Source organism: Gossypium hirsutum, chromosome A01 (genome assembly GCF_007990345.1).
Source record: "Gossypium hirsutum isolate 1008001.06 chromosome A01, Gossypium_hirsutum_v2.1, whole genome shotgun sequence".
Lineage (NCBI taxonomy): Eukaryota > Viridiplantae > Streptophyta > Magnoliopsida > Malvales > Malvaceae > Gossypium > Gossypium hirsutum.
Window position 1 is genome coordinate 76079528 of NC_053424.1, and position 11771 is coordinate 76091298.

The 11771-nt window shown below is 32.1% G+C and overlaps 1 protein-coding gene across 2 annotated transcripts; it reads left to right on the forward strand.

Moving 5' to 3' along the window:
- The first annotated feature begins 1082 nt into the window (after positions 1–1082).
- LOC107922476 (protein indeterminate-domain 5, chloroplastic) lies at positions 1083–5128 on the forward strand. Of its 2 annotated transcripts, none has more exons than XM_016852537.2 (4): positions 1083–1985; positions 2084–2480; positions 3402–4620; positions 4983–5128. In XM_016852537.2, exons 1-3 carry the CDS (start codon positions 1976–1978, stop codon positions 4564–4566), a joined length of 1572 nt encoding a protein of 523 aa, XP_016708026.1. In that variant the 5' UTR covers positions 1083–1975; the 3' UTR covers positions 4567–4620; positions 4983–5128. The 2 variants fall into 2 exon arrangements, with proteins under 2 accessions (XP_016708026.1, XP_016708025.1); XM_016852536.2 differs by having other exon boundaries at positions 1189–1838.
- Positions 5129–11771: the final 6643 nt, after the last annotated feature.

Consider the following 11771-nt stretch of genomic DNA (forward strand, 5'->3'; position numbering starts at 1 on the left):
ATATTATGACACCGGAAAGAAGTAGTCTTCATTTTCTATAAAACAAGAAATCTACCTGAATTCTAAGACCTTAAAATCCAATTATCCAACCCTTGTTTGTTAAAAAAAAAAAGAAGTCTTAATTTTCTAAAAATACATGCAATGAAACGGCACTAACAAATCTTATGATCCATGACGGAAGAACCCATTATTGTCAAATGTGAAATTTTCATCAAATTGGAATCAGTGAATTACCAAATGGGAAATAATCCAATCCAAAAGTAGGCGAACTCGTTGCTGAAGTAATCATAGCAATACAAACCTTAACTAATCCGATCATGAAAATCAAATTTGAAGAAGAATATGAGGTTTGGATTTCTGAGGTTTTTTTTTAACTATTATTTTTTCTTTTATTTTGATAAATAATTAATATTAAATAAATTATATTTTAGTCCTTTAAAGTGGCATGCAATATTTATGATAATGTAAATTATGCCATGTGATATTTAATGATTGGTCCATATGTAAAAAAGAAAAAGACCATATAAGATGTCTGTTAAAGTTTGCAATCAGACTAAAATGAATAAATTGTGTAACATGCGTACTTAAATTATAAATTTTTTATTTTAAGTGTCTAAAATTAAAGTTTTTAATAATTGAAGGACTATTTATGGAGTTTACCTTTCTTTTTCGTTTATCCTTTCCCCAGTGGTTGGATTACGTATTTTTCTGAGATCTTTTTCTTTCCAATTAAAAAGTTTCTTAACAGAATGACAGAAATACCCATTTTCATTCCACGACGTGACATCCAGGTCCCTACTTCAGTACAAATATATTGACCCAACCTAATTATGCGCTGAGCTCGTAGTAAGTTCCTTTTTCTTTCTTTTTCTTACTTTTCTTCCTGCCCTTTGCATGTTCGAGAAAAACCCAAGAAAAAAAATATTACTACTACGTAAAACAACAACACTATCTTTGAATTTGGATTTTTTTTTCATTTCCAAAAAAGAAAAAAAAATCCATTTTAGGTTTTTTGTTTCCAGGATTGAAACTTCTTGTTTTCTTTTTATTTATTATTATTTATAGTGAGTGCCCAATGGGGGAAAGGGTGATGGTAGCAAGTTTGTCTGCAAGCTTCTCTCTCTCTCTCTCTCTCTCTCTCTCTCTCTCTCTCTCTCTCTCTCTCTCTCTCTCTCTAAGTTAATTTGATTTTGTAAACTGAAAGAAAAATTTACGAAATTAAGTAAAAGAAAAAGGGTTGAGAGAAAAAAAAAAGAAATTAATAAACAGAAAACAAGGGAAATCTGCTGAGGGATCTTTTATGTATATGTGTTAGTATAACTACATGACACCAAATCAGAGAAGAACACCTTTGTTCACAATCTGGCATTTAAAAGCAAGAGAAAGAAACAGTAGCTGAGTTAGTTTTTTCTTACTTTTTCTTTTTCCTCCTCCTCAAACTTCAACTCACCTTGATTTTAGTTTGTCTTTTAGATTTTTTTTTTCATTTTTAGGGCTTTTATCAATCAATTCTACTCAAAAAGCTCAATAAGCCCTTTTCTCAGCTTTTTCAGATAAGATTTCAGTGTGGGGTTGTTGTTAGATTATGGGTTTTCAAGAGAGGAGATAGTAGATGATTTATAGCTGAGAAAAATAAAGAGGAATAATTACTTGAAGCAAACGAAGTAAAGAAAAAAAAAAAGGGTTTTGCTTAGAGATGGCTGCATCTTCCTCGTTAGGACCTTTTGGAATTAGAGAAGAGGACCAACACCAGCATTCTACAGCAGCACCAACTTCAGCTATGGGGCCAGCTCCACCGCCGCCTCAGAGGAAAAAGAGAAACCAACCAGTCCGACCAAGCAAGTATCCGCATTTTATGTATAATTAGATTCTACTAGTAAACCCAGCTATTTGTATACCAATAATTCAAGTGAAGGATCAAAGTTCCTTATATGGATATGAAACCCTAAATTCCAAGAGCATTTTTTTAAGTGGAATGACAAGGGGTGAATGTGTTTCCTGTTTTCTTTTAATATTCTCCAATTATCATCCAAAAACTTTTTTCATCCTTATTGCAATTAATCAAATTTGAATATGATTACAGATCCAGATGTGGAAGTGATAGCACTGTCTCCCAAGAGCCTAATGGCAACAAACAGGTTTATTTGTGAGGTATGCAACAAAGGGTTCCAAAGGGAGCAAAACTTACAGCTTCACAGAAGAGGACATAATCTCCCTTGGAAGCTTAGACAGAAGACTACAAAAGAAGTGAAGAGGAAGGTTTATCTCTGCCCTGAACCCACATGCGTCCACCATGACCCGTCTAGGGCACTTGGTGACCTTACAGGCATCAAAAAGCATTACTCGAGGAAACATGGTGAGAAGAAATGGAAGTGCGAGAAGTGTTCTAAGAGGTATGCCGTGCAATCTGACTGGAAAGCTCATTCAAAGACCTGTGGAACTCGAGAGTACAGATGTGACTGTGGTACTCTCTTCTCAAGGTTAGTTAATAATACAGAAAAAAAATACTTACTATCTATGTTCTATTACATATCATCATCCATTCACCATTTTCTCTTGTTTTGTTCATTCCAAAGTATCGATAGCTTCTGTGAGAAAAAAAAAAAAACAGTTTCATCTTTTGTTTTTCCTAGGAACCACCGCCCCTTCTTTGTTTTACATTTTATTTCTCCCTCTTATTCACGTGCTGCTATGCCATGTGTAGAGTTTACAGTGTTGTTGTTACCATTTTTGTTATGTTGTGGGTTAGCTAGACTTGTTGAGGTTTTTGGTTTCATGATAATTTAGCCTCTAAACTCTAAAAAAGAAAAAAAAAAACTTGAGCTTGAGAGGCTTGATCGATTTAGGAATTTGGCATCTTGATTTATCGTCTTTCACTTGGTTGAATACATTCTCTTGGGTAGTTCGTCCAAGTTTTGTTGACATTCTTTTGACTTGTTTAGGGTTCACTACACATTTTCTTTTGAACCCTAATACTTCAAAGGCAAAGTATGACTTATGGCACTTCATTCAAAAGCTTTGTTGGTCCAATGTAGCAAACGGCAGCTTTTCAACGTTACACATCTTCATTTTCTTATCCTTGCATTTTTTGGGGTAGAATAATATCTCAGCAATACGAGACAAACAGAAAATGATAGGGAGAAAAATGAAATGTAATTAATCAAATTACCTGACAACTTAAGGTGTCCATTTAGGTAGCTAGTTGTATGTGCCTAAGATCCTTTCCACAAACTAACTTTCAAAATCTTATAATTTGATGTATTGAACATAGCAGACATGAGTTGCTGTTTAAACTTTGTATTGAACTCCAATCTCAACCCGTGTCCTTTGTTTTGTTTATCTTGTACTATCTGTATATCAACAGGTTATGTAATTGATTCCTCCTATTATAACTGTTGCAGGCGTGACAGTTTCATCACACATAGGGCATTTTGTGATGCACTGGCTCAGGAAAATGCAAGGCAACCTCCTTCCTTCAACTCCATTGGCAACCATTTATATGGAAGTACTAGTAATATTTGCTTAGGGTTATCTCAAGTGGGAACTCAAATGTCATCAGTACAAGACCAGGCTAATAATAACAGTGGTGGCCGTGACATTTTTAAACTTGGAGGTGTTGCCAGGAGTACCCAATTTGATCATCTTTTACTCTCTCCATCAATGGGGTCATCATCATCATCATCTTTTCGACCCCAACAATCCATTGTTTCTTCAGCTGCTTTCTTCATGCCTGAGTCTAATCAAGAGCATCATCCTCAACAAGGGATTTTGGGAAACAACAAACAGTACCACCAGGGACTAATGATGCAGTTTCCTGCAGATATCCAAAACAACACAACCAACACTCCTTCACCACCCAGTTTCTTCAATCTTAGCTTCCTTTCAAATTGCGGAAACGATATCAACCTGGATGCCAATCTAACATCATCAGGTTTGCTGACCCCTGAACATTTCGACAATGAAACTGGAGGCGGTGGTGGTGGGACGAGCGAAGTCTCAGATCCCTTCTCAAACACTGTAATGGGAAACCAAATCACCACTAACATCCCTTCTGTCTTTGCTCAAAGCAATAACATTGCAGTCCAAATGTCAGCTACCGCATTGCTCCAAAAAGCTGCTCAAATGGGTTCAACTTCAAGCTACAAAAACGCCTCTCTTATGAGAAGCTTTGGTAACTCAAAATTTGGCGGCACATTGGGAGATAGCACCGGGAACAACCTACATGAACTAATGAATTCCATAGCCGGAGGTCGGTCCAATACATATAGCTTTGGACATGGACAAGAAAACCCATATGCAAATAGAAGCAGCGTAGAACAAGAAAAGCATTTAGAGCAGCAGCCGCAAATTTTGAATGTTAGTGGTGGTTGTGGGTCAGATAGATTGACCAGGGACTTCCTTGGAGTAGGGCAAATAGTTAGAAGCATGAGTATGGGAGGGGTTTCACAAAGGGAGCAACAGCAACAACAAGAAGCGATGGGGTTAAGCGCCTTGGGTTCAGAGAGAAGTAATATTACTGCGCCGACAAATCACCAATGTTTAGGAGGAAATGGGAATTTTCAGTGAAGATCAAAGAAGAAAAAACAAGAAAAGGGGTAGGAATATGAAGAAAGTACAAAGGTACGTATATTATTAGTGACGTATTATATGATTAAAAGTTTTTTACTTTTTCAATTCCATAGGTAAATGTGTCTTTGGTTACTGTTTTTGCCTTTTGGAGTTTGGATTTATTTTATTTTATTTTTGTGTGTGTTCTTTGAATTCTCTGACATGTTTTCTTGCATGAGGCAGTCATGAGTTGTTTCACAGTAGTAACAGTGCTTATTTCTTTTGTTTCATTTCTTGTCTACTAGTTTTTTTTTTTTTTCCTAAAAAAAATATGGGCCAGCAGTGTCACGAGTGTTGCTCATCCACACTCTTATTATGTTTTCTACTAACACATGGGAAAACTATGGTCTGTTGAACTCTTTTTATCTTTGCAGTGCAGGTATTGTTCCATGGCAAGTCGTAAAGGCTACAGGGGGGAGGGGGATACATGATTAAACCCTGTATTCTGTTTCTTTACTTCTTCTCTTCAACTGTTAATTGGGAATGAGTTTCCTCACCTACATTAATCTTTTTTTTCATATATAGTACTTTGAATGCTCTCTAAAATCTTTTATCTTTTTAAAATTAATTTCTCGTTTTTCTACCCATTAAATTTAAAACTCCAAATTTTTATTTAACAAGCGATTATAAAATTTTCGTCTTCCCTCAAATTCACATTTGGAATTGCTGGTATATGTATATTCCATTGTGAAGGAATAAAGTGTTGATACACTGTGGCAGTCACGGACTAATTAAAATCCAGAAAGTGAGAAAAAAAAGACAAGAATGGGGAGGAAAAGGGCAGATGAGAAACCCGATAATTACCATAACCAACAATAATTCTGGAGGGATGCCACCTGATTTACTGAAATTTTCTGACCCAATTCTATCACTCACCTCTAATTACACATATTCCTACCTAAAATGCCTTGCTGCTGCTTATGGTTATAATTTGGAAATTTTCAGATTCCAATTTTGAAATCAATGAGATAGATCATTAAGAGTCCCACCAATTACATTTTCTTTTTATACAATATAGATACATCTTTAAAACCGTTGGAAATATATTCTAACTAAAATTTATAGAATTTTAAATTAATAATATTAAAATTATACTTTGACTTAAATCTTTTCAAAATTATAAAGATATAGACTATTAAAATGATGAGATTATATTTTTATTATTGTAAAAATATACCCCTATATTAAATCAACATCTCCCCTTAAAAATACAACATATTTTACTATTACACTCAATAACTATTAATATAAACAACTTGTTATGAAAATATATAATTTATAAAAGAAGTTATAGATAACTTTTTACCCTTAATTTTTAAAATGATAATTAATTAATCAGTAATGGATGAAAATATTTGGTGAATATCTGCACTTCCAGAAAGATGAAAATAAATGGAGAAGAGTGCGATGTAAAGTTGAGCGAATAAGAATATTTTGGTTATTAATTAATTAACACACTGGTTGGGATTAGGTATTAGATGGTCAAATCATTTCTTTATCCAAACTATAAATATATTGAAAGAATAATGTCTCTTCTCTTACTACTAAATGGAATAGGAGACAGGCAGGTTTTATTTTTTTTCATTTTTTCATTTATTTTTTTTGTCAAATTATCTTGAAATTAATGAAAAAAGTTACATATACATATTATAATATGTTAACATTTAATTAATTTTTTAAAATTTAAAAATTCAAAAAAAAATGCTGATATGCTATCTAATTGACAATTCATGTGTATGACACGTTAGGAAAATTAACAAACATTTAATTTTTTTATTTATTTTGAGATGATTTGACAAAAAATAAAAAATTAAATGTTAAAAGAAGTGAAAATTTAAATGAAAGATTAAATTATTATTTTTTAAATTAGAGGACCAAATAAATCATTATACTTAAAAGATAATAATAAAATTAATGGAAGTTAGTTTGATTATTATTTTATTTATGTATTGCTAGAAAAGACATGAAGAAATTTAGAGCCTGTTCTTCTGTGCTTAAAAAAAGCATTTCTAGCTCCAAAAGTACTTTTGGAAGAAAAGCTATTTAGAACAAGTTGTTTTTGGCTGAAATTTTTGACTTTTCAAAAGTGCTTTTGAAAAGCACTTATGAAAATGTGAAGCTAAAATTTTTAACTTTTCCTATTTCAAAAGCACTTTTAGTGCTTAATTACTTTTTCACCCCTCCAATAATATAATACTTTTCCTTTTTTTTTCTTGGTGCTTAATTACAAATTAATGTGTTAAAATCATTAATTAAAAATAAAAAAATATTTTTTAAAATACTAATTACAAATATTTAATGGTTATATTTAAATATTTAAAATGTAGTTTATATATTCTAATTAAATTTTATAAGTAATTAATATTTATTACTTAAAAATATTTAAAATTTATATTTCATATATTAAAATATTAACAAGTTATAATAATTTTTTTATATTCTTACTATAATATAATAATATTACTAATTTAAATTTTATTTAAATGCATATTTGTTACTTGATAATAATATGTTTAAAATGGACATTTTATTTCTCAAAAATACTTTTTGACAGCAATGCTAAACACTCAAATTTTAAACCAAACTTTTCAAAAGCACTTTTTAAAAGTATTACCAAATTAACCCTTAATATAATGAAATAATATTTTCAAGATTTTTACAATAATAAGGTTGCCAAAGTTGAACTAAAAAATGTATAACCAAAATCTAAAATTTAAATTCAAAAGAAAAATCTTCAAAATTTGAAAGAGAGAATTGACTAAGTTTGTTTGTTATTATTGTGGTTGGTACCACCATTCGGAACGCCGTAAGTTGGCAGAAGCATGCATTGGCATTTCCACCCGAAGGAAGAAATGAAAGTAGTTGCTGAATGTCAAACGCAAATCCAATAACAAAACAAACTATACAATTAAAACTCACATCACGTGACAACAAATTCCTATCACCATAAATTCACAACACGTGAATCTGGGGAAATCTATAAAAAAAATGTATGGCGCTGCTACAAGGCACAACTAAATTATTGCGTTTTAATCACTCAATTTTAAAAAATTATAAAATATCATTAAGTTATTAGAAAGTTTTCATTTAACTCATTGAATTATTTGTAACTTTTTATTTAAGTTATTGGATTATTAGTTATTTTAAAATTTTGGCTAGTGAGTTCCAAGTGACAATTAGTACAATGGATTACTACTTATTGACGAATAGAAAAATATACCTTGGATCTAAGTTGATTTGACGGTCAATACTAGAGATTGAGGAAGAAACTATTTGGATTTTGTTTCATAAATTTGTGGCATTTAAAACTATTTCATGAAAAAAATGAATTGGTAAAGAGAAGGGGAAGAAGAGTTTTCAATTGGTGCAAGCAATACCAATAGAGAAAGTCATACAATAATGATTTTAATATCCCAATAACTTAAATGAGAATTTTTTAATAATTCAATGTCTATTTTGTAACTTTCTGAAATTGAGTGATCAAAACATAAACTTACTAATAGTTTAGTAACATTGGGTGTAATTTACCCATAATAAAATTGCGGATTTACTTTTTTTTATGATCAATGTATCTTTTATGTGTCTGCTTTACAATCAATAAAGATTAGTTCTCTTAGGGTTTGTGATTGCCATTTCAAAGAATGTTGTCTCCAATGTTCAAATTTAAATTCTCTTTTGGAGTGCAATGTGTCTTATCACTATATACAATAGTTGTTGGTTTAAGTTTTACTTTCTCTTATAATTAGTGTCTACTTGTATTAGTTAAAGTCAATGTTGTTTGAATCAGATTGGATCAGCTAGTTGGATCGGGGATCAGTACGAATTATTTGAATTAGGTGATTGAACTAATTTTTTTTTAAATTTTAATAATTTATTTAATTAAACTAGACAAATCGATTAAACCAATTACGTAACCGATTTTATTAAAGTAAATATAATTAATGTATCACTTTTTCTTAAATTCGGTAAAAGTATGGCATTGTGAGAAACTTTTCTGAATGGGCTAATAAATACATCTTATTCCCTGCTTATATAGAGCCATGGATCCATTTAAAAAAGGAAATGGAGAAATATGGAAGTGCAAGCATAGTTGACCTAATATTTCCCCAAGGGGGTAATCACAAGCAGAAGAAAAATGGGTACTTAGTTTAATTATATGCAACCTACAAAAAATTAACTTTGTTCAAAAGAGGTAACTCAAGCAAATACAATTGATTTTAATTAATGGTATTGATTGTAATTTTCCTAATCGCATCTTCACAAGAAAGTATAAAAACAAAATTTGCATAGGCATTTGGAAAGGAATCTATATCCATATATAGTGAATATGTAGCCTTCCCGTCAAAGTTGAAATTAAACACAAAATCCATAGAAAATTATGCTGTATCTAGCAAAAGCCATTTCAAGTCTCTTTTTTCAACTTGTCTTGTAGTTTTTCTACATTATAATCACCTATAATTAATTAATAAGTAAACTTGGGGAAAAGAAGTTAATGTAAGTATTTCCTATTCATTTACACACTATTAGCATCTCGTATTTATGCTCAATATTTACACAGACATAATAGAAATTGAGGGGCAGTGGAAATATCTGATAAAACGATGATGAATTTAAGAATGGGTCAAAACTTTTGTGTCAGAGGGAGAAAAGGATGGGGGAGTTGATAGTCATTTTAAGTGAAGCAGATCCATATCCAGCTACGATGCTTGATAGATTTCAAATTTGGCATCAGTTCCCAAGTGTGTGAGAAAGAATGGGAAGCAAAGCAAGTGGGGCTGCCACTAACATGCACAGCCACAGCTAGCTGTTTGGTGTTAGCATCCAAGACAATTATTCTCTCATCATCTGCAAACATATATACCACCACATCTCTGAAATTAATCTGTCAGAGATAATGAGAAACTCATTCATTATTTCAATCTTTGTTCAGATATCTGATCACACACAGTTTTTATCTTCAAAATTTTCCAATAGTTAATAATAGGTTAAAGGGTTTTTTACCCTAATAACATACAAAAAATAATCGTTTATCTAAATAAGACTTGTTTTTTATCATAATATGGATTTGGTTTAAGGAATTTGAAATCGTTGGCCCAAATGGCGATTTGGGGTGAAAACGAGGCTCTCTGTCAGAATTTGACTAGTGGAAGAGGAATCCAACACATTAGGAACACAAATAAGGCGCCAACATGCGTGATTTGGGAACCCAATGCCAAGTCATGTTGGGGCCAATGGAGCAAAAGATCTCTGCTACCTTGGGCCCTGAAACCGACTAGCAAGATGGCGATTTGGGGCTTTGAGGCTCCAAGACTATAAAGATTCTTTGCTCCCTTAATCCTGACATGACTGGGCAAGTAAATCTCAGATGATCCCACCTATTCTCCTCTATAAAAAAAATCTGCAAATTTTTGGGGCCCTTGGTTGGATAAAAAAGCCCTAGGTGTTAAAAAAGGTTGTAATGTTCACTACAATTTAACCCTAAAGAAACAAAATTATTTTTCAAAAACTCTAAATCACTTATCAATTTAACCCTAAAGTTTAAAATAAGCAATTTATTTTCTCATTATATTTTTTTAATTTGAATTTATTAAAAATTTTAATTATTTTTGGGGTATTTGTGAAATTTTATGGAATAAATTACTTACAATTATTTTTTTGTTTTTTCAAGTTCGAAGTTAGAAGTGGAAAACTCTAGAAAAAAAAAGATAAGCAAACCTATAACGTAACTATAGTAAGGTTTCGGGATGATGAATAGAAATATAAAAAAGTTTAAAAATTGTTATGTAAGTTTTTTTATTACAATAGCATGATAGAGTGATTATATTAGTGTTAATACAATGTACAACAAGGGAAGAGAGTTAAGAGAAGGTAAGGAGGAGTAGGTGGTGATGTTGTGGAGGTTGGTTCACCTAAAGAGACGGAGAGCTAGAAATAAACAAGAGGACAGGTTGATTGTTGAAGGAGAGGATATTTGCTCAGAGTAACTTTGATGGCTTAAAGGTCAATCCCTTCTTCATCGTTGAAAGTGTATTTATAGAAAATGTCCTATTGTCCACCAACATAGAAAATGTCCTATTGTCCACCAACATGACGTGGCAGGTTGTTATGAAGAAGGTTGTCATCATGCAATATGTGGGGGATGTGCATCGCGGGGCTTATTATATTAAGTATGAGGTTGTTACGCCCAAGTGGGTTCTTGTTGCCTCAAAGGTGTGTTTACATCTAAAAAGCAAGTGCTTGTCTCATTTCAAAAGAGCAGAAAGTCTGGTTAGAAATGCCTATCTTGCAGGTAGTCCAAAACATGGAAGGTAGATACTTCTTTAATCAGGATGGAAGGTTGAGCAATGCACATTCTCAGGTAAAGTCAAAGGGGTGGTTAACGTCATCTATCTTTCTAACACATGTATAAGTTGGGGAAAGGTATAACAATAGCCCCCCAAGTTGAGCAACAGGTTACAAAATGGCCTTCTGTGAGACATTACTTTGCCTAAATTCTTAAGGACGAAAAAAATGTTTCTCCTTGTTGGGGAAAATGAAAAGTTGTCGTAATTTTTTCAGAAGATGTGCCATAAATGCAATGTTTAATTCAACTGTACCAGGGAAACAACAATGATTAAGGGTGTCTGTGTTGGAAAAAATCTGGTTTGAAAACGGTTTTCTTCCATAGCGAGAAATTAAAATTTTAAAAACCGACCCGATTTGTAATATTTATAACAATAAACCTTAGACCAAAATCGTACCTGTATTTTCAGATAAGCGAATCCTTGATGTTTTTTGGCTTTCAACCAAATGATCTTCTTCGCTATTCTCATACCACGAATTGCTTCAAGTGTTGGCTTGAACCAATTGAATTGAAACACAAAATTAGAAAAAGTTTTCTCTCATTTTAGGGTGAAAACATAAATTCTCTCTTTTTTAATAGAAACCAGTAAAATTTTGATTCTGGGAAAATATATTTCAAAGTTAAGAATAAATTCTCTCTATATTTCGACAGGATAACAATCTCTCAAAAGTTGTGTAAATAACTCTACTAGTGCCATCTATTTATAAGAAGAGAAGGTGGAACTTTTTTCGAGTTGTAGTGGTTTATTTCAAGTAGAAAAACAATATCCTACTTAGTGTAGGGGAGGGGTGGACATTTTTACCTAGTATTCCTACTAGGG